Source organism: Procambarus clarkii, chromosome 22, assembly GCF_040958095.1.
Source record: "Procambarus clarkii isolate CNS0578487 chromosome 22, FALCON_Pclarkii_2.0, whole genome shotgun sequence".
NCBI lineage: Eukaryota > Metazoa > Arthropoda > Malacostraca > Decapoda > Cambaridae > Procambarus > Procambarus clarkii.
The window spans coordinates 17,011,402-17,035,980 of record NC_091171.1 but is presented as its reverse complement, the minus strand read 5'-3'; the positions used below and the strand labels follow the sequence as shown (position 1 = coordinate 17,035,980).

At 46.0% G+C, this 24,579-nt stretch overlaps 1 protein-coding gene across 1 annotated transcript; it reads left to right on the top strand.

Moving 5' to 3' along the window:
• The first annotated feature begins 311 nt into the window (after window positions 1–311).
• On the top strand, window positions 312–20,449 carry LOC138367425 (proteoglycan 4-like). The gene is made up of 2 exons (XM_069329075.1): window positions 312–475; window positions 18,814–20,449. The coding sequence occupies exons 1-2, from the start codon at window positions 312–314 to the stop codon at window positions 20,447–20,449; spliced, it is 1,800 nt and encodes a 599-aa protein (XP_069185176.1).
• Window positions 20,450–24,579: the final 4,130 nt, after the last annotated feature.

Sequence of the window (24,579 nt, the reverse complement as noted above, 5' to 3'; positions counted from 1 at the left end):
TGGAGAGGCAAGCAAGTGAGACGTTTATGTTGTGAGATGCAAGTGAGATGTTGTCACTTTGCTCTCACGTGGTAAGGTTGGTATTAATGATATCGGATAGCGTGAGAGTTGAGTATTATATATCCAAATAGTTATCAGTGTGTGTGTGTAAGGTGTGGTGGGTCAGAGGGGTGTGTCCAGCTGGGTCAGGGGGGAAGGGGTGTCCAGCTGGGTCAGGGGGGTGTGAGCCACCTGGGTCACAGAGGGTCAAAACGAGGACCACTCTAGAAAGACAACACAGACGACTGTACTGAAGGAACAAAATCAGGGATATGCTTAAACTGACACAAATTTCACAACAAAGAAAAATAAATCTGGACAGGGAGATCGAAGAAATGAAGCGATCATGCCACTCTAAGGAATTGGAATTAGAACAGAAAACTGTACAAGAGATAAAGAAAAATCCAAAATATTTTTTCACATATGCAATATCCAAGTAAAAAAGCTTCCTCTAATATTGGACCTTTAATTACAACTGAATGTTCGTACACAGAGGACAACAAAGCAATTACTGAAATCCTAAAAGGCCAGTATAAGGCTATGTTTAGCAACCCCCATAAACAACATGGAAGTGGAAGATCCAGACAGTTTCTTTATAAATGACACCAAAACCCCAGATAATATAACTGATATTAACCCGAAATCGGAAGACTTTGAAAAAAAATTGACAACATGCCCATGCACTCAGCTCCTGGTCCTGACTCGTGGAATTCAATATTCATGAAGAAATGTAAAGTAAAGTATCACAGGGGCCTCGTAGCCTGGTGGATAGCGCGCAGGACTCTTAATTCTGTGGCGCGGGTTCGATTCCCGCACGAGGCAGAAACAAATGGGCAAAGTTTCTTTCACCCTGAATGCCCCTGTTACCTAGCAGTAAATAGGTACCTGGGAGTTGGTCAGCTGTCACGGGCTGCTTCCTGGGGGTGGAGGCCTGGTCGAGGACCGGGCCGCGGGGACACTAAAGCCCCGAAATCATATCAAGATAACCTCAAGATATAACCAGTAGCGCGAGCGCTCAGTGTAATATGGAGAAAGAGCCTGGATACAGGGGAGATACCAGCAGCACTTAAATCAACAGATAAAGCTCCTCTGCACAAGGGGGGTAGTAAAGCTTTGACAAAAAACCTTGACCAATTGCACTATCATCATACACAACAAAAGTTTTTCAAAGAGTGATTAGGAATCAAATTTCCAGTTTTATGGAAAATAATGAACTTTACAACCCAGGACAACATGAATTTAGAGCGAGAAGATCCTGTCTGTCACAGTTATTCAACCACTTTGACAGAATCACATAAGCCTTAGAGGAAAAGCAAAATACTTTTCACAGAAAACTAAAACATGAAAATGTTTTATACAGACTTTGCAAAAGCATTTGTTAAGTGTGAGCATGGAGTGACAGCACATACAATGAGATCAATAGGAATAACGAGTAAAATGAGGCGTTGGGTTTTCAACTTTGTCGAACAGAATGCATAGAGAAGCAGTCAATGAAATAAGATCAAGTCCAAATGCAATGAAAAGCTGTGTACCCCAAGGCAGAGTGCTTGCACCACTGCTCTTTATCATTCTTATCTCAGATATAGACAAAGATAAGTCACAGCTTCGTGTCATCCTTTGGAGATGATACAAAAATCAGCATGAAAATATCCTTTGTAGAAGACACTGAAACACTACGGGTAGATATTAATAAAGTCTTCGACTGGGCAACTGAAAATCATGTTTAACGGTGACAAGTTCCAGGTACTTAGATATGATGGAAACGAGGAAGTTAAACGAAACACAGGATATACAGGACGCGATCAGACCGACCTACTCATAGAAGGAAAGCAACATGTAAAGGATCTGGGAATTATGATGTTTGACGACCTGACATTTAGTGAACATAACCGAGCAAATACAGCGGCGGCCAGGAAAATGATAAGATGGGTTATGAGAACATTCAAATCCAGAGACCCCACAGCAATGCTAATACTATTTAAACCACTGGTGCTGTCCCGTCTTTCTCGTCCCAGAAGCGAGAGAGAGATAACAAATTATATATAAATGGAAGATACTTGAAGGACAGGTCCCAAATTTGCCCAGCTGAATAACAACATATCGGAGCGAAAGATATGGAAGGATATGCAGAATAGAACCAGTGAGGAGTAGAGGTGCCAAAGGCACAATCAGAGAACACTGTCTGAACATCAGAGGTCCACAGCTGTTCAACACCCTCCCAGCAAGCATTAGAAATATTGCCGGAACAAAGGTGGATGTCTACAAGATACACTTAGACAAATAAATTGTCATCCACACTTCCGTGGAAATAAACATTCCATTCACCTGGACTCTTGGAGACTCGAACTGTGGACCCCACGCTTGTGAGGTCCAAGCTCTATCGACGAATTATCTATCAAGAAATGCCAGACCAGTCAGGCTGTAGTGGATGTGTGGGCCTGCGGGCTGCTCGACCAAGTTATCACAAGTCGAACCTGACCTGGGGCCAGGCTCGGGGAGTAGAAGAACTCTCAAAACCCTCTCCAGGTATGTTCCAGGTAAGAGGCACAACAAGGCTTGTAGGCGGGGATAAAGAGAGATCTCAATGATAGGTAAACTCTTACAAACTGCCCTACACCTCTTCTCGGGTCAATTAGTTAACACAACGCCCAGTCACTAACCAAATACCTCAAGATATCGATTTGAGTTTATTACTGTTGGTGTATCTAGCCGGCTAGATACACCAACCACCATTTGTTCATCAAATGAACAAATCCACAAGGGCCGTGACGAGGATTCGAACCTGCGACCGGGAGCATCCCGGACGCAGGGGAAGCCGGTCGCATGGGGAGCCGGTCGGCCGAGCGGACAGCACGCTGGACTTGTGATCCTGTGGTCCTGGGTTCGATCCCAGGCGCCGGCCAGAAACAATGGGCAGAGTTTCTTTCACCCTATGCCCCTGTTACCTAGCAGTAAAACAGGTACCTGGGTGTTAGTCAGCTGTCACGGGCTGCTTCCTGGGGGTGGAGGCCTGGTCGAGGACCGGACCGCGGGGACACTAAAAAAAAAAAAAAAAAGCCCCGAAATCATCTCAAGATAGAATCTCAAGATATCCCAGACGCTGCCTTAATCGACTGAGCTAAGCGATTGAAAGTTGTGTAAAACCCTGGTTTGTCTTTCGGAGAGGCTGCGGGATCCAGTAAGTTCAGTAGAACTTCGGTTTCAACTCTTTTACCATGTCGTAGCTCAGTCGATTTAGGAAGCGTCTGGGATGCTCCCGGACGCAGGTTCGAATCCTCATCACGGTCCTTGTGGATTTGTTCATTTGATGCATCACGTTATTGTGATTTCTGTGTGTAAAGTTCAACTATATGTTAATTATTCAGTGTCACACTCTTACAGCGTCATTGTTTACTGGCCCTGAGATCACGAGAAACATTCTTGTCGTAATAAAACTTAACCTAAAAATATATTAAGTACAAGTCTGTTTACCGTATCAGAGCATCGAGTAATATCGGCAGTGGGCGAAATATTGTATTGATATACACTTCGTTATTCTTATAGCTTTTATTATTCTTTATTGCCACCCGTGTACTGTAAGGTTGTCCACTCTTCAGTAAATAAGTCCATTCCATCCAGCGCTCGACCCCAAAGATGCATTCATAAATTTTAACATGCTGTTCATTCAAAACAGGAATTTTCTCGAATATAAATTATTATTATTAATATATAAATATTATAATATATAAATTAATATTATAATATATAAATTAATATTACATATAATAAATATTATATAGAAATTAATATTATATGTAATATTAATATATACATTATATATATATATATATATATATATATATATATATATATATATATATATTATATATTAATATTATATAAATTATTATTATATATTAGCATATTGTACATATTTAGGCACTGGTTAGGTTAGGTGTTTAGGTTCTGTTGGCGATTATTTGTATTTGTAGTACGTGGGTGGAGCATTTACAGCGTTGTGGTTCGAACAAAAGTTTTCAGTGAAGCACTTGTTCCGGAAGTGTTCGAACGTCATCAGTTGTGAGTCGTGTGTAAACCGTTTTTCATTCATGAACACGTTACCTTGAGGTTACCTTGAGGTGTTTTCGAGGCTTAGCGTCCCCGCGGCCCGGTCGTCGACCAGGCCACCTTATTGGTCTGGTCAACCAGGCTGTTGGACGAGGCTGCTCGCAGTCTGACGTATGAATCACAATCTGGTTGATCAGGTATCCTTTGGAAGTGTGTATCAAGTTCTCTCTTGAACACTGTGAGGGGTCGGCCTGTTATGCCCCTTATGTGTAGTGGAAGCGTGTTGAACAGTCTCGGGCCTCTTATGTTGATAGAGTTCTCTCTCAGAGTACCTGTTGCACCTCTGCTCTTCAACGGGGGTATTCTGCACATCCTGCCATGCCTTCTGGTCTCATGTGGTGTTATTTCTGTGTGCAGGTTTGGGACCAGCCCCTCTACTATTTTCCACGTGTAAATTACTATGTATCTCTCCCGCCTGTGCTCAGGAGAATACAGATTTAGGCTCTTTAGTCGGTCCCAATAATTTAGATGGTTTACCGAATTGTTTTTACTGAGAGTTGATTTTTACTGAGTGGATTCTGACAGTAAAGGATCTCTGCACGCTCTCCTGGTCAGCAACAATAGAGAGCACTCGAGTCTTGAAGAGTATCATCATCGTTATAACATCTCTAATGTGAAAGGTTCTTGTTATCCAACCTGTCATTCTTCTTGCAGTTGTGACGGTTGTGACAGGGGGGGTATGGCGGGTGCATGGAATGGACTTTGGGCCTTTGTTTATGAGGACAGGCTGCAGTATGTGCCTCTGTAACCCTTTCCACCACCGCAGACGGGATGGATACCCTGGAAACACAAACCGAAACTGTCTCTATTTTCCGCTTGTTACAACTTGTAATAGAGTTGTTACATCTTGGCTTAACGTGTTTATGACGTATTAGAACGTTGTTACAACTTGCTATATTAGTTGTTATAAATGGTTAGGAGGTGTTAAAACTTGTTCGAACGTTGTACCAACGTCATAGTTTCGGTGTGTGTTTGGCGGGTATGGGGTGCATGATAAATAAATGAAATGAAAAATTAGGAATTTCTGGAAAGCAACATAATTTAAATAGCAGTCAAGCACTTCCCGCCCAAATGGTTGGCAAAGACGCGAGAGCGACCGTCTTGCTTCTTTTCAAGTCGGCGTTCAATCTCCCAACCGTCCAAGTGGTTGGGTTATTTTCCTCCGTCCTATTCTAAATCCTTATATATATCGCCTTATCCCTTCCTAGTACTATACCTCACCTTTTTCACGCAACAGTTATGCATACACAGAAAACACAATAACGTGATATATCAAAGAACGAATCCAGGAGTCTTGATGGGGGATTGAACCTATGCGGCGAGTGTTCCCAGACGCAGTTAAGTATCACGCTCTGAACCACGTTAAGCGGTTATCGAAAAAAAAACGTTCAAAACTGGTTAGTACTTCCTGAAATCTGCCTTCTATTACCCAGAAATTGAACGGTCTCAGACCAGCTCGTTCATCCTTAACTACACCACATCAGTCCCTCGGTCATCGAGCCCCGCTCCTGTGCCAGGTAAATCCACTACGGGCTCACCATAGCCCGTGCTACTTGGAACTTGTTCCGAGTAGCTGAATCTATAACAACAACAGTAGTCCCTCGGTTGTCAGTCGAGGACGCAGACCACTGTGCTATACATTAATTATTCCACCTGAATGAGGTGAAGCGACCAATGTGTCTCAAATGTGACCAATTTATAATAACTGAAATACCGTAATAATGTGCAAGTTAAAGCACCGCTCCTGTGCCAGGTAAGTCCACTATGGGCTCACCATAGCCCGTGCTACTTGGCACTTGTTCTGAGTAGCTGAATCTATAACAACAACGTAATAATGAAGCCTTCCGAGCCTCGGCGCTGATAGGTTGGGAAGGTGTTGGGTTAGCACGTGTCTGGTCAGGTAAAACAGTTTCATTTGTTACAGAGTTCAGAGATGTGTACCAGCCCGTTCTCTAGGGTTTTTTTAGTACATCTTAGTTGTGGTCAGCCTCAAGCGAGGACCAAGGAGCCGAAGCTCAACCCCCGCAAGCACAACTAGGTGAGCACACATGTAACCGGCTCCTGGGGTTGACATGAAAAAGTCAGTCAAATAGAGGAATGATTACCAGGCGGGTTCTTGCCCCAGGGCGGTGACGGCCAGGAACTGTGGCAGTGTGTGGGGAGTCCTGCCTCTATCATGGGGAGGTCGCCTACTTTCCTCACTTCCTTAGGGAGAAAGTCGACTTTCATCTCTCTCTCGGCCACCCATATTGCCTCACCCCCTCCCTCACTCACTGCCTCCAACACCGCTTCTCTCTCTCACCCCTCGCCTCTCTCCCAGAAGGCTTTACTCATTGAGTAAATTATCTCATAAAATCGTAACACCATCACATACTGTATGGTAGTGATGGTGTTACAATCACTAATCACTTGTTGTTGTTACCCTGTACGGGTAGTCAAGAGGTGGAATCCGTACCTGGAGCATGCCTGCAGCGTGTTTCTCGAGTTCATCTACTGCCCGAGGCCAGGGGAGGGGGAGGGGGGGGGGGGGGTCGACACCTCTCAAAGAGGTTGTGGAAGCCACCTCCATCCATAAATTTAAGACCACATTCCACAAAGAATTTGACCGGCATAATAGTTCAATTATATCGCAAGCGCTTAGTAGATGGGGCATAATGCACTAGACCACAGTCCTCAGACCACAGTCCTCAGACCTCAGTCCTCAGACCTCAGTCCTCAGACTTCAGACCTCAGTCCTCAGTCCTCAGACCTCAGACCTCAGTCCTCAGTCCTCAGACCTCAGACCTCAGACCTCAGACCTCAGACCACAGTCCTCAGACCTCAGTCCAGAGACTTCAGACCTCAGACCTCAGTCCAGAGACTTCAGACCTCAGACCACCCCCACCATCACCTCCACTGGGGACCATCACCCACCATTCATCCACAGCTCCAGCCTTACCCTCCAAGTCTTTCATTCTTACACTCAGAAGGTCAGCTTTTTCCACTTTTTGCTTAATTCATTCGGCACGAGAGCTCCGCCCTCTTCGTGGTCCTGGACTGAGAAACGGGTTTCGAGCTGCGGGTCAAATGTGTAGGTTCGTGGTGTTATCGAAGCCCTTGGCACTTGCAGTTCCTGGTGGTTGAAAGGGCGCAAGCAGCATCGTGTCTACGTGCGTGTTAGGAGTGTGGCGATTTGTAGGCGTCTGGTTGTGTTAGAGAGTAGGAGGGTGGTGGGTGTGGCGGAGGGTGGCGGTTGTTGTGGTGGTTGTGGTGGCGGTTGTTGTGGTGGAGGGTGGTGGGTGTGGTGGAGAAGGTTATGGTGGTGGTTGTGGTGGGGGAGGGTGGTGGAAGGAAGGCTTGGGCGAGTGTAGGGGCATAACTAGCTGACCTCTCACGGTGTTCTAAAGAGAAATTGATAAACATCTCCAAACGATATATAATCAATTGTGCAATAATTCCCATGTCAAGCCTGCCTCAACCTAAGCTAGGTCGAGTGGGTGGTGGAGCTGGGTGGTGGAGCTGGGTGGTGGAGCTGGGTGGTGGAGATGGGTGGTGGAGCTGGGTGGTGGAGCTGGGTGGTGGAGCTGGGTGGTGGAGCTGGGTGGTGGAGATGGGTGGTGGAGATGGGTGGTGGAGCTGGGTGGTGGAGATGGGTGGTGGAGCTGGGTGGTGGAGCTGGGTGGTGGAGCTGGGTGGTGGAGATGGGTGGTGGAGATGGGTGGTGGATCTGGGTGGTGGAGCTGGGTGGTGGAGCTGGGTGGTGGAGCTGGGTGGTGGAGATGGGTGGTGGAGATGGGTGGTGGAGATGGGTGGTGGAGATGGGTGGTGGAGATGGGTGGTGGAGATGGGTGGTGGAGATGGGTGGTGGAGATGGGTGGTGGAGATGGGTGGTGGAGCTGGGTGGTGTTCTCGGTGAAACATACTTCCGCAGCCATCGATTGATTGATTGATGAAGATTAAGCCACCCTAAAGGTGGCACGGGCATGAATAGCCCGTAAGTGGTGGCCCTTTTTGAGCCATTACCAGTATCAATAGATGATACTGGAGATCTGTGGAGGTGTGACTGCACCCTGAGTGACGAGAGATGTCTCCCTCCGCAGCCATCATGGAAACAATGGATTTGTAAGTTGCAATGGGCCTATTGACCCATAAGTGAGGTGTTTCACCTGCACCTCATCCCCAATGATATATCCGGCAGCAAAAACCTTGTAAACGGTATCAGCTATTGATACAGATAATAGCTCCAAAGAGCCTCCACTTACGGGATCACCATAGCCCGTTCTACTTGGAACATTTGGTTCTGAATAACTGAATCTAAAAACCAACAACCCACTTGTAAACAGCAGGCAAGAATTCTACCACTGAATCAACACCACATTCCAGTCAGAGGTGCCACTATTGTATTACTTACTGGAATGTAAAGCAACTGAAGCCCTGCGCATCAAACTCAACATTAATCCAACGACAACAGCTGCATAAATGCAAAGTCCACAGCGACTACAATGATTAAAAAAGCAGTTGAAGAATGGGACACACTAGTGAACATTCTGCATCTACATCCGCCACCAAGATAATGTCATTAAAACAAGATTAAAACCAGTGCGCTAAAACAGAAGCAAAAAAGAAACAGGGGAAAAGGTAGAAACCCCACCTTCATTCAAAACTTTGACCCAAATATCAGAGTAACAAGGTAATCGCAAATAACCGAATTCAGTTACGGGCTCACCATAGCCCGTGCTACATGGACATTTCGTTCTGAGTAGCTAAATCTAAAACAATAACTTGTAAACGGGCTATTCATGCCTGTGCCACCTCTTGGGTGGCTTAATCTTTATCAATCAATCAATCCTTGTAAACGTCACACCTGCACTCACAAGCCTATCACAACAACAGTGGAAAAAGATTGAAGTAGCTCAAAACAATGCTATGAGAGCTGCACTGGGAGCCCCGATGTGGACCAGGCTTGAAACTCTAAGACTGGAAACGGGTTTGCCCTCTCTTCAAGAATAAATATGCCAAAGAACGGCTACGATAATCAGTAAGATCATTATTTCCCCTGATCCAGTCCCAGTACAGCAGGCCTTGGTGGTTGGACTTGGCCAAAACAGCGGAAACTCTTGGGCTGCCAGAGCGGGCGAATTCCTAAACAGACTACAATTAAAAAAGCATGATTAGTGACAGAGGTGGTGATCAACCACATCCAAACTACACCTGTTCTACACCGTGGGAGGAGCCTACCTTCAAAATAGTAATACAAGGTCTTCCAATGATAAAGGCTGCCTATGATCCGACAATCCTAAGGCGCATCATAGAAAATCAAATGAGCAGCATAGCAAGAGCCACCCACATCTTCACAGACGGTTCGGTGGACACAGAATATGAGAGTGCTGGCGCTGTTCTTTGCACGGCCAGCGTACAGGCATATTGGAGACTGGGAGGACCAATATCATCAACCCAAACTGAGCTGTTTGCGATACATCAGGAATTCGCATATGTGATTGCACAAAACGCTTAAAATGCAATCATACACACAGACTCAAAAGCTGCACTTCAAATATTAAGAAAAAAAACAGGATTGAGACATTGTGGAAATAATTACCACCATTTTGTATCTAGGAGCAGTAGCTAAAGGAAAAAAGACTCAACATAACCCAAAATTGGATCCCATCCCATTAAACGAGAGAACCAATGAAACTACTAAATTGGCAACTCGTCGTCCAGCGATCCACAAAACAATCCAACCCAGCCTAGAGTACATTAACAAAATCCTCGCCAAAAAACACTCACACCTCAACAAAGCCCATCTACACCAGAGAGTAGCAGAAGGTTCTGCTACTCTGCAATACGGTATCTTCAGGCCACCAAGTTAAACATGGTTAAATATCCCAAAAGGAATCCACAGAGATATAGCAGTTCGGTTATATAGACAACGTTTAGGTTACAGATTCAACTGGGAGATTGGTGAACCCTGACAGAGAGAATGCATCTTCTGCCAAACACTCACAGAAAAGTCCCTACTTCACTATCTCCTGGAATATGAAGCAACCAACGACCTTAGAAGAGCTTTAAGATTCCCTGAATCTTGCAGTAACCACCCTGAAGCCATCAACACTGCCACTCTTCTGGTCAAAAAAAGTGTCCAGCAGCTGGACACCCTCATAAACACTGTCAAACAGTATCCTCCCCCACGATAGCAGCCACATAGTAAGAACTGACAGTTTAAATGCACGCTCAGCACAGTATATCCTTTCACGACCAAAGATCACATCCACTCGAAACATTTACCACTTACAGGCTAGTTACGCCCGTGCCACCTCTTGTGGTGGCTTAATCTTTATCAATTACCTTGTAAATATACCTATTGAAAGAATGCCTGATCAACCAGGCTGCGACTCTCATGTCAGGTTGCGAGCAGCCGCACTGAATAGCCTGGTTGATCAAACCAGCATCCAGGAGGCCTGACCAGAGACCGGGGACACCGATCCCCGAAATCTTCAACAAATAGACACATCGGATAGACATTCAAACTCTTCCATTGATAATGCAAAGATGAGATCACCAAACATGATCATGACTAACATGACCCCTCCAAACTCGGGGTGGGTTAACCTAAGCATCTTGATACCAATTAAAAGCATTGAATTCAATGATACGATCATTTACAAATGGAATATCCAATGCCTTCTTCATGTTTAGCAATTTAATTGTACGGGGGCCATGAGAGGATATTCCTCATAGCTTCGTTGCCCGTTTCGTCATAGCTACCACTGCCCGAAACGCTTTGCGTAATAGTGGCTTTAGGCATTGTATTTACTAGCGCATCCTATAAATACAGCAATATTTGTATCACCCCTTGTACGTATGTACTTTACCTGAATAAACATTTGAATTTGAATTCGTTTTCCTCCAGCCCTCGAAGCATTCTCTCAGGCACTAGAGCAAGTATGTGTGCAGCATAATCAGAGATCCAATATATAAGAAGTACTGGATCTATCTATCTATATCTATATCTATCTATCTATCTATCTATCTATCTATCTATCTATCTCTATCTCTCTATCTCTCTATCTCTCTCTCTCTCCCAGTCTGGCTACAACACAGTCGTACAGTGGGTCCTCAAGACCAAGGTATTTGTATATGTTGACATAGTCAAGCAGAGAACCATCATACACGTGAACCTTACAAACAATTGCACCTTTAGAAGAGAAGAATGAATGGAAGGGTTTATGGGAGCGGGTCGGCCGAGCGAACAGCACGCTGGACTTGTGATCCTGTGGTCCCGGGTTCGATCCCGGGGACACTAAAGCCCCGAAATCATCTCAAGATAACTCAAGATGGGGAAGGTTTGAGAGATTGGGGGGGGGTGTGAGGGGGGGGGGTGAGGGGGGGTGGGGGGGAGGTGAGGGGGGGTGGGGGGGGGGTACAAGGAGTACATGTGCAGACAACTACCCAAAAGGTTTTTATGAACCCTGACATATAAGATAGGACCGCCACACAATAAAGAGGTAATCCAGCCTCTGGTATAAGGTTAAAGGTGACGGCTGCATGCTCAGCCCGTCCTCCTAAGGTTTCACAACGTCAGGAAAAGGGTTAATTTAAAGTGCCCTCTCCTAACCTACCATAGGACCCCACAATAGACAACGGGACAGTACATACGTCACTTTCACGAGTCGCTTCCATTTTCTAGCACGACAACTGCTCGCCTTAGTAACGCATACGAGCGAAAAGCGACGTTCTGGGTAGGACAGGTTGGCCTACTAGAGGAAAGATTGAATGTTGATCCAGGGGGGGGGGGAAGGAACAACATTGACCCCGGGGGGGGGGGGGGGGACAAATTCGGGAATGAATTCGGGGCTTAGTGCCCCCGCGGCTCGGTTCTCAACCAGCCCTCCACCCCCAGGAAGCAGCCCGTGACAGCTGACTAACTCCCAGGTATCTATTTACTGCTAGGTAACAGGAGCATCAGGGGTGAAAGAAACTCTGTCCATTTGTTTCTCGCCGGCGCCCGGGATCGAACCCGGGACCACAGGATCACGCGTCCAGTGTTCTGTTCGCTCAGCCACCGGCTCTTCCTCTTGCCAAAAAATCCTCCTGGTATCTAGAGTTGTGGTTATTTTCACATAGTGGCGGTCTGTACAGTTTTATTCGCCTGGTACCTCTTATATGAAAAACTGGATATTTTGTGTTGAAAAATTCTTTCTTATTTAAGGAGTTCACAGCTTTTAACAGTGTTCAGAACAATTGACAGCTGTTGGTACACTTACCTGAACTATTAGGTTTCTGCGCTCTCTAGGGTGATCATATTTACATATTCCATTTGTTCTTCCTGATATCCCATGTTTACAGATACCCCATTTATAATATCGAAAAGGTTTTGGGCCCTTGTTTTGTTTGCTTCTCTTTGCCCGATCCCTGGCGCCAAGACCAAGCCCGACCCTGGCGCCAAGACCAAGCCCGACCCTGGCGCCAAGACCAAGCCCGATCCCTGGCGCCAAGACCAAGCCCGACCCCTGGCGCCAAGACCAAGCCCGACCCCTGGCGCCAAGACCAAGCCCGACCCCTGGCGCCAAGACCAAGCCCGACCCTGGCGCCAAGACCAAGCCCGACCCCTGGCGCCAAGACCAAGCCCGACCCCTGGCGCCAAGACCAAGCCCGACCCTGGCGCCAAGACCAAGCCCGACCCTGGCACCCAGACCGTTGCATCATGGACAAAATAATATTGACCAGGGGGGAAATTTATTGCCCGGACACGTCGGTGATTAAAAATGGTACATCATGGTCAGACAGAAAAAAAAAGGTTAAACTTCGTTTTGATGAAACATGTTGCCAGAATTTTTTGCTGGCAGAAGATTAATTGGCATATTTTTAAACACATGACACTAAAGGTCACTGTTGCATAGCGTAGGTCAAGGGTCAACACAGTGCAGTTCTAGACAACATCGCCAAAGAAATAATTCCCTCGCACTTTTTTTTTAAGGTCGCTGAGAAACGTCTAACATTAACCTGGAACTCCACAGAGAGAAAATGCACTTAACGTGATATATATCAATGAGAAAATCAACTGGAGTTCTTAGGAGACTCGAACCCGCGACCAGCGGACTGCCAGCTCCAATCTCCACCACTCTACTCAGAACTCGGGCTCCAAACTTCCGGAATATAATCACAGCACAACGCATTGAAAGACGAGCCAGCAAGGGATAAAATGAATACAATAAACCTTACCTTACCTACCTTGAGGTGCTTCCGGGGCTCAGCGTCCCCGCGGCCCGGTCGTCGACCAGGCCTCCTGGTTGCTTGAGCACAACTAGAGAACAGTGAAGCATCAGAGGCCTATAGACCTCCTCACCTTCCTTCCAGGAAATATATTTAATGTCACTGGATCGAAGGTCGAAGCGTTCAAGAGAGAAGTTGACAGTTTCCTCAAGGCGCCCTTGCAACAGCTACCTTACCTTGAGGTTACCTTGATGTTGCAATGTCTGTGAGGATAAGCGGGGGCTGCAAACACAAAACAGCCTTATAGACCAAGCTATCGTCAGAGAGGCCCACCTCCACCTAGGTGCGATGGAAAATCACTCTCGAAATCGACCACAGGTAAACTAAAATCTGTGTTTTTGGTTCCTGTTACCAGTAGTGCAGAGGTGCCGGAGCTCGCCGGTGGGCCCCTCTGGCACCTCTGCACGTGGATGATGGAATGGGGGAAAAGGGGGAGAGGAATAAAATATTTGATTTTTTTATTAAAATATTGTCATTTTATATTACTGAAATATTATCACTCTGTAAGAGGTTTAAGCTTTCTTCTTACTCTGCACTAACTGCCTTTAGAGACTGTGTGGAGGATCATGGACGCCGCATCTCCCAAGATTTACACCCATTACTGAGCTGTTTACAAGTTATTCCTATTAGTACTGCTGAGTGGGAGAAGGGATTCACTCACATGAACCTGATAACAACACTCAAGAATTCTCATAAATCACGTATCAGCACTTATGTGTGTTAAGCTACATGCACCTCCTCTAGTTCAGTGACACCCTGAGCCATGTGTCATATCATGGCTGCGGTGCCACAGATTGGCAGATGACACCGGGACAAGAATTACTTCAGAAAAGTAACACCTGACACCTATATATACCTGTAAACATCTCACACCTGATCCTTTGTGGAGACTATTGTAATTAGTAATTAATTAGTAATTAATTAATGTAATTAATTACATTAATTACAGTAATTAATGTAATCACTAATTACAATAATTAAGTGATTATTATTAATCACTTAATAATAAGTGATTATTATTAATCACAAAAATATTGTGAAACTTCTCACTGGTTGTATTTTGTGAGCACTAAGTGTTTTCTGTACAAGAATGTAAGTCCAAGAATGTAAAAACTCTTGTATATATATATATATATATATATATAAATAAATACAATTAAATTTAACTTCTTAAATTGAAAAATTAGTATTTGATGTTTTTTTCTTTGTTTGATAATTATCTTTTATGATAATTAGTGAGTACAAACACGAAATACTTAATCGACAGACATATATAGAAACAGGATAGAAAATGGTAGGGTTTTCTTGTCAGGTCCACCAGAGCTCTGCCACCTATAAAACTGGCACTGCACCCCTGCCTATTACCTAAATAACCATACAAATTTATTTTTCAGAATATCAGTCATAATGGCCCAGATAAGGCCATGAGACGCATGCAGACGTGGTCCGAGACGTGTCGTCTGAGGACGTGTCCCCGTCGGCCCACATATCCACTACAGCCCGGTTGGTCATGCAGGCTTTGCATGAAATAAATCAGCATTTATCCACCCCTGAACGCCAAACGCGCGACTAGGAAGGGCCTCCCGTGCCAATCCTCAACAGGTCGACAGTCTTACGTACCTCAGCGTCCTGAACCGACGCCACTTGCCGACACGCAATCGTCCATCAAGTGATAAGATATCTTGGCCTTTTATCAGTCACGCTGCCGCTATATATATATCACACACAGGCCGTCCAGGTCATATACATACATACATACATACATACATACATACATACATACATACATACATACATACATTGAGAGGTCCCGCCTCTCAACTGTCAATCAACTGGTGTACAGGAATCTGTACACCAGTTGATTGACAGTTGAGAGGCGGGACCAAAGAGCCAAAGCTCAACCCCCGCAAGCACAAATAGGTGAGTACAAATAGGTGAGTACATACATACATACATACATACATACATACATACATACATACATACATACATACATACATTGAGAGGTCCCGCCTCTCAACTGTCAATCAACTGGTGTACAGGAATCTGTACACCAGTTGATTGACAGTTGAGAGGCGGGACCAAAGAGCCAAAGCTCAACCCCCGCAAGCACAAATAGGTGAGTACAAATAGGTGAGTACATGCATACATACATACATACATACATACATACATACATACATACATACATATACACAGCTATAGGCTATCCAACTCATTGTTCCTCCCACACACCTGCCTCTCCAACCCCTTGTACCTCCCACACACCTGCCTCTCCAACCCCCTTGTACCTCCCACACACCTGCCTCTCCAACCCCTTGTACCTCCCACACACCTGCCTCTCCAACCCTTTGTACCTCCCACACACACCTGACTCTCCAACCCCTTGTACCTCCCACACACCTGACTCTCCAACCCCCTTGTACCTCCCACACACCTGACTCTCCAACCCCCTTGTACCTCCCACACACCTGACTCTCCAACCCCCTTGTACCTCCCACACACACCTGCCTCTCCAACCCCTTGTACCTCCCACACACACCTGACTCTCCAACCCCCTTGTACCTCCCACACACACCTGCCTATCCAACCCCCTTGTACCTCCCACACACACCTGCCTCTCCAACCACCTTGTACCTCCCACACACACCTACCTCTCCAACCACCTTGTACCTCCCACACACACCTACCTCTCCAACCCCCTTGTACCTCCCACACACACCTGCCTCTCCAACCCCTTGTACCTCCCACACACACCTGACTCTCCAACCCCCTTGTACCTCCCACACACACCTGCCTCTCCAACCCCTTGTACCTCCCACACACACCTGACTCTCCAACCCCCTTGTACCTCCCACACACACCTGACTCTCCAACCCCCTTATACCTCCCACACACAATATTGTAACACCATCACAGGGCTTCAATACAGATTGGTTTGGCTTGTCAACAGTGTGCTGACCACAACAGTGCCCTTGGTCCTGTTACACACAGTTCTCTTGAGAATAAGATCACTATAATGCCCATCACACTTGTACCTTCAAGTGAATGGAGCACAATAATGTTCAATTTTCTTCGTTATTTTCTAAGTGTGTTGAGCAATTATAACATTTATAATAAAAAAAATAAAAGATTCTTTAGGTCTACCTTCCACGACCCCTCCCCCCTGGGCCCGGATTCGTCAATCATTGAACCACTTGCGAAACCTCTACATCTTTTCTTAATCATGGTTCCTTTGCTTGCATATATTAAGCAGTTTGAGAGCTTGGAAACTTCATAACCTCATGGCTGTTACTGCAATGAACAACCTCGTAGAGGACTCCCGTGCTCAAACGCTGTTTAACAAATGTAAACAAAGCCCCCCGATTGAAGAAAGATGCTCAGGTTTCGCATGTGGTTGTGTAAATGCTTGACGCATATCCTGGCTCGGGTCTAAATGCCAAACTCACTCGTGCCAATCCTGAAGAACCAGCATTTAAAAGAATTCAGACAGGCTATCCAAGCTGGATAAATGCCCAGCTCACTGCAGATAACAAGGGCAGCTAATTGGCCAGTATTAGTGCCCCAGACCCCCGCCACGCTAACAAGCGCGTCATTACAAGTATGACAAGCTGACCTCTAATGGCCCGTCCTGGGTCTAGTGTTTAAATATAAAAGCAGACATTATATGAAAGCAGACACAGATCCGGGGCCAGGCTTATTAACACACTCGTGCTCCAACCTAACTTGTTCCAACAATTCACAAGCCCAATTATAAGCGCCTGATTGTATCAAGTCTGGTCAATCGGCTCAAAAAGCACAATTCGGAATGATTTTGTCGTTGATAATCACACATTATTATTTCAATTTTACAATAAGAGAAGTAAAAAACATGATGTAAGTAACAGCAATTGAGGAAAATCTTAAGCATTACATGTGACACACACACACACCTGGCTATTGCTCACATGTTATGGAGACCTGTACAAGACATACACCTGGCACTTATTCACATGTTATATAAACCGATACGATCACAAGTGTGTGGTGGAGTTATGTTGGCTTCTTGAGGGTAAAACACGGTACTTGCGGCGGACCAAACACCGGGGGAGTCCGGACCAAACACCGGGGGAGTCCGGACCAAACACCGGGGGAGTCCGGATCAAACACCGGGGGAGCCTGAAAGACCGATGACACAGTACAACTGATAACAACGGCGCCGCACTAACGACGGCTAATAACTCGCATGATAATTAACGTGGTATTAACCCGATACTGATACACAGACTTGTAATTTCACACGCCAATTACACAAAGCAAACGGTAATACAAAAAGAGAAGTAGTTATCAAAAAGGAGGCACCAAGCCGACAAAAACAATAGCAAAAACAGCCTTTGACCGAAAAATTGTATTTTTTGTTTTTACACAATTCCCAAGATGCCCTTCGACTCGGGTTGATACCTGCTTGATGGGATTCTGGGAGTTCTCCTACTCCCTAAGCCCGGCCCGAGGCCAGGCTTGACCTGTGAGAGCTTGGTCCACCAGGCTGTTGTATGCAGCGGCCCGCAGGCCCACATACCCACCACAGCCCGGTTGGTCCGGCACTCCTTCGATAAAATGATCTAGTTTTCTCTTTAAGATGTCCACGGTTGTTCCGGCAATATTTCTTATGCTCGCTGGGAGGACGTTGAACAACCGCGGACCTCTGATGTTTATACAGTGTTCTCTGATTGTGCCTATGGCACCTCTGCTCTTCACTGGTTCTATTCTGCATTTTCTTCCATATCGTTCACTCCAGTATGTTGATATACAACCATTCCTTATTAAAGCGAAATTGAATCACTGAATTAAGCAAATTAAGCATGATTATAATTCGATATTATACAATTAATTTGAATTATTGTATTTAGATCACAGTGAAATCACACAAATGTTATATTTATGTCTATTATATATATATATATATATATATATATATATATATATATATATATATATATTATATATCTCTCTCTCTCTCTCTCTCTCTCTCTCTCTCTCTCTCTCTCTCTCTCTCTCTCTCTCTCTCATCCCTTTCTTTCGATTGGCTGCCTATCCCTGACTAGGCTAGTAAATTCAAGCTTAATTTTGCTGTCAAAGTCGAAGCATTAATTTTGTCACCAGTCCGGAGAGTTAGTGCTTGCAGCTGCAATAGTCAATTGCAATAATCAATTACCCGAAGCGTGATGCAAATTTTTCTCCCCCCTCCCTGTTCCACCTCCTCGCCTGACCCTTACCTCAACCCCTGACCCCTATCACTACCAAGCCACCGGCAGCCGTCGGATAGGCTACCAACGAGGAAAGTAGCTTCTATACCGGCCCTGGACTAGGCACGACGCCTAGCCCAAGTCCCTCGCTGTAGACCAATACTTCTTCAAGGAGTTGACACTCGACCAGTCACGTCTCAAAACAGTTTGTAAAACAACCTATATACCACACCACGACGCCCTCAACGGCCACACCACGACGCCCTCAACGGCCACACCACGACGCCCTCAACGGCCACACCACGACGCCCTCAACGGCCACACCACGACGCCCTCAACGGCCACACCACGACGCCCTCAACGGCCACACCACGACGCCCTCAACGGCCACACCACGACGCCCTCAACGGCCACACCCCGACGCCCTCAACGGCCACACCCCGACGCCCTCAACGGCCACACCCCGACGCCCTCAACGGCCACACCCCGACGCCCTCAACGGCCACACCCCGACGCCCTCAACGGCCACACCCCGACGCCCTCAACGGCCACACCACGACGCCCTCAACGGCCACACCACGACGCCCTCAACGGCCACACCACGACGCCCTCAACGGCCACACCACGACGCCCTCAACGGCCACACCACGACGCCCTCAACGGCCACACCACGACGCCCTCAACGGCCACACCACGACGCCCTCAACGGCCACACCACGACGCCCTCGCGGCCACACCACGACACCCTCGCGGCCACACCACGACGCCCTCAACGGCCACACCACGACGCCCTCAACGGCCACACCACGACGCCCTCAACGGCCACACCACGACGCCCTCGCGGCCACACCACGACGCCCTCAACGGCCACACCACGACGCCCTCGCGGCCACACCACGACGCCCTCAACGGCCACACCACGACGCCCTCAACGGCCACACCACGACGCCCTCAACGGCCACACCACGACGCCCTCAACGGCCACACCACGACGCCCTCAACGGCCACACCACGACGCCCTCAACGGCCACACCACGACGCCCTCAACGGCCACACCACGACGCCCTCAACGGCCACACCACGACGCCCTCAACGGCCACACCACGACGCCCTCAACGGCCACACCACGACGCCCTCAACGGCCACACCACGACGCCCTCAACGGCCACACCACGACGCCCTCGCGGCCACACCACGACGCCCTCAACGGCCACACCACGACGCCCTCAACGGCCACACCACGACGCCCTCAACGGCCACACCACGACGCCCTCGCGGCCACACCACGACGCCCTCAACGGCCACACCACGACGCCCTCAACGGCCACACCACGACGCCCTCAACGGCCACACCACGACGCCCTCAACGGCCACACCACGACGCCCTCAACGGCCACACCACGACGCCCTCAACGGCCACACCACGACGCCCTCAACGGCCACACCACGACGCCCTCAACGGCCACACCACGACGCCCTCAACGGCCACACCACGACGCCCTCAACGGCCACACCACGACGCCCTCAACGGCCACACCACGACGCCCTCAACGGCTACACCACGACGCCCTCAACGGCCACACCACGACGCCCTCGCGGCCACACCACGACGCCCTCGCGGCCACACCACGACGCCCTCAACGGCCACACCACGACGCCCTCAACGGCCACACCACGACGCCCTTAACGGCCACACCACGACGCCCTCGCGGCCACACCACGACGCCCTCAACGGTCACACCACTACGCCCTCGCGGCCACACCACGACGCCCTCGCGGCCACACTCTTAAAAGAATCTGTCTGTATTTCAGGCAGGAACCCATGACATTGTACTGTATTTACTTCCATTACCTACGTAATTCTGATGAAACAATTCGAGGATAATGTGATTGATACGGCTAGTCTCCAAGCAATGTATGGGGAATCTTGTTGAGGTCAACACACTCAACTAGCAGTCTGAGCGCTCCAGAATAGCCTTTGTCTAGATTAAAGCCCTATTTACTGCACGTCATTTTAAACTAGATTAATAACTGCCAGAAGCTATACAAAACTTGAAAATAAAATCTAGTGTTAATGAATAAGGATCGAGAGCTGCCACAAGAAAGGACAGACTCCTACCACTTCACCCTAGGTACCACAGGTACACATCCTAGCTACGACAAGTACACATCCTAGCTACCACATGTAAATATATTCAACCCCTGGTAGGCATTAATCCCTATAAATCAATTTTAACACTTAAAAAAACAGAACCTTGAGGCTGCAAAACTGCAATCTCTCTAACAATTCACTAACCTAAGAAATGAAACTAAGGAAGACCGAATGAAAAAATAATACCTAGAACAAAAATGAGCAAGAGAGAGAGAAAAAGACCTATTAAAAACCGATTCAGATACTAAGATGTGTGTCACAGACGCCTATACAACGTTGTGTGTTGGATCCCGGGAAACAACATCCAACGTTGTGTGTTGGTTCCCGGGATCCAACATCCAACGTTGTGTGTTGGTTCCCGGGATCCAACATCCAACGTTGTGTGTTGGATCCCGGGATCCAACATCCAACGTTGTGTGTTGGTTCCCGGGATCCAACATCCAGCGTTGGGTGTTGGCTCTCCCCCCTCCCCCCCCCCCTTCATTCCTGGCAAGATTATAGGCAGACCCCGTGAAGAAATGCTACCTGCACCTGTTGAGGGTGTTGAAGAACTGTTGCAGAACTAATTGCACTTGTTGAACTCGTGTATGCACTACAACCCAGTTGGTCCGGCACATCCTGCTGGTAACTGTCTAATTTTTTTTTTTTTTTTGTTCCTTGAAGTCCACTTTTGTTCTAGCAATATTATACTTGCTGGTAGGATGTTGAACAGCCATGGTCCTCTGATGTTCAGTGTTCTCTGACAATTCGCATGTTGCTGATACTCCAATATGTTATTTTACTGCACAAATTTGGGACCTGGCCCTCCAGTACCTTCCATGTAAATTTTATGAGTGACTCTCTCGTCACCTTTTCAGAGAGTAGTATATTTTTAGAGCTTTGAGACAATCACAATAATTTAGATTGTTTATCGTGTCTGCGTGTCATATATGTTCTCTGTATTCCTTCTATTTCACACACCTCTCCTGCTCTCAAGAGGGAAGTTGATTTCGAAATTTACTTTTTTCATTTACTTTTGCAAGCTCGGTCTGGGCCCCGCCTTCCCTTGTGCTATGAGGTTATTTGAATGTTTCCAATCTGCCTCTCCAGGGGCCAGATTCACGAAAGCACTTACGCAAGCACTTACGAACCTATGCATCTTTTCTCAATCTTTGGCGGCTGTGTTTACAATTATTAAACAGTTAATGAGCTCCGAAGCACCAGGAGGCTGTTTATAACAATAACAACAGTTGAATGGGAAGTTTTCATGTTTGTAAACTGTTTAATAAATGCAACCAAAGCCGTCAAAGATTGAGGAAAGATGTACTCGTTCGTAAGTACTTGCGTAAGTGCTTTCGTGAATCTGGTCCCAGTATTTTCCATGTACATATTATGAGTTCCCTCTCAACACTGTTCATGGGAGTACAGCTTTAGCACTTTGAGGCAGTCCCAGTACTTAATGTTGATGACTGACTTTAAAAGGGGGACTATAAATAGTATTTGTATACAATGTTCACCGTGTTGTCAGCTGTCACGGGCTGCTTCCTGGGGGTGGAGGCCTGGTCGAGGACCGGGCCGCGGGGACACTAAAAAGCCCCGAAATCATCTCAAGATAACCGTAAGGCTGCAACCATCACTATTGAGTTCGTTGATTCAATACCGCGTCTGCGTTAATGTTTTGATTGTAATGGCTGACGCTAAACAGTCTGTCAATAAAATAAAATAAAAAAAAACGCTTTATAATTCTGTCCAACAGTGGCTACCTTAGGGTGATTAAGGATCAACGTCCCCGCGGTCCGGACTCTGACCAGGGCCTCTGGTTGGTGGTCTGGTTAATCAGCCTGTTGGACGCGGCTGCGAGCAGCCTGACATATGAATCACTGCCTGGTTAATCTGATATCTTTTGGAGGGGTCGGTAAGTTACGCCACTTATGTGTAGATATGTTTCGGTAATGTGCTTATTGTTTGTGATGTGTGTATAATATTATATATATATTATATTATATATATTATATATATATTATATATATATAATATATATATTATATATATATTATATATATATATAAAATATTATATATTTTATATATATATATATATATATATATATATATATATATATATATATATATATATATATATATATATATATATATATATATATATATGAACACGTTGCACTGAACGGGGTGAGAATAGTTTAAGCTACCTCATCCCATTGTGTGTATTTATTTCTCAATAAACTTATTTGAATTTGAATATATTGTAGAAGGTGGGGCCGTCTGGGTTTGTACGTTTCTGGTTATGGAAAACGGTTGCATTTTATACGGAGTGATAAAGCGAGAGAACATGCTGCCCAGCGAATGATAACCTGGACAAAATAATGGTGTTCAAGGCAGATGTGACCTCCAGTGTTCTTGAGAATACCCTCTTAATACATTCAATGTTTTCTCCTGATCGCATACCTTTGGATGACTATCCATCCTGCGAGATGAGAACCAATTTAGCACCACTCTTGACAAACGATGCAACCATAGGGATTGCATAGTTTGCAACCTAGGGGATACTTTCATAAACAAACATGTACCTGTGTTAACAAACAAGATGTACAGTATTGCCAGTGATCTTACAAAATATTTGTCTTGCCTTCCTGGAAAAGTGTGAAACTGTGTGTAACCCTGTTTCTTCTCCACGTCTTCATCTTCCTCTTGATCTTAATCCTCGCTACTGCCACGAATAATCACAAGGGTCTCAGCCAGCCTAACACACCTGCCACCAGACAGTTTTTTTTGGGGGGCTTATTCTCACATCGATCATAATCTTGGTTGCGTTTCTACCCGAAACGCTGCGCGTACTAGTGGCTTTACAAGAATGTAAGTACTATGCTGTGTATCCTCACAATCCCAATGTACCTTCTTGTATATAAATAAATAAATAAATAGATAAATAAATAAATAAATAATGATGTAGCTATGCAAATTTGTTACCTGTAGGAATTGAAAAATGTAGGTCTTCCTACCTGCAAAGTTGAAAAGCCAAGCTGTGCACTAATGTCCACAGTGACCTTCTTCTTGAGGATTTAAAGCATTGTAAACTGCTGTTATATAAATTGTATTACATTTTTTCTTAGTCTTATTTGCATATCATTTGTCAACATGACAAAAGTGAAGGTAGTCAGCAGCCTTTGTAGCTCAAGCTGGTCCACAGCCTCCTTCCCCCCCACCTCCCTTCAGTGACGACAATGACTTTCCCTTCTCTCCCTCTCCTTATTGTACTGAGCCCCTGGGCCTGAGTCATGGAATTCTATATTAATAGGAAATGTAGTGTGAGCGTTCAGTGTAATATGGAGAAAGAGCCTGGATACAGGGGAGATACGAGCAGCACTTAAATCTGCAGACATAGCTTCTCTGCACACGGGAGGCAGTAAAGCTCGAACAAAACATTATAGACTTGAAATTTAAATTGAAATTGAAATAAGTTTATTGAGGTAAAATACACACAAAGGGATGAGGTAGCTCAAGCTATTCTCACCCCATTCAGTAAGTGAGTGGCAAGATTATAGGCAGACCCCGTGAAGAAATGCTACCTGCACCTGTTGAGGGTGTTGAAGAATTATAGACTAGTTGCATAAACATCACACATAATAAAGGTTTTTGAAAGAGTGATTAGGAATCAAATTTCCAGTTTTATAGAAAACAATGAACTTCACACCGTAACACCATAAATTGTTTTGTCTAATATTTTACATACAACGAGAGTCAAGTCACACAATATATTGGTGGAGCCAGACAGTCGACCCTGAGCAATTATAAAGTCACACCTCTC

What these genes read in the sequence shown, in the direction of transcription:
- LOC138367425 (XM_069329075.1), top strand. Translation starts at nt 312, where the DNA reads ATGCTTAAACTGACACAAATTTCACAACAAAGAAAAATAAATCTGGAC. An exon ending in TTCACATATGCAATATCCAA is followed by an intron (nt 476 to 18,813) that starts GTAAAAAAGCTT and finishes ACACTCGACCAG; the next exon opens with TCACGTCTCAAAACAGTTTG.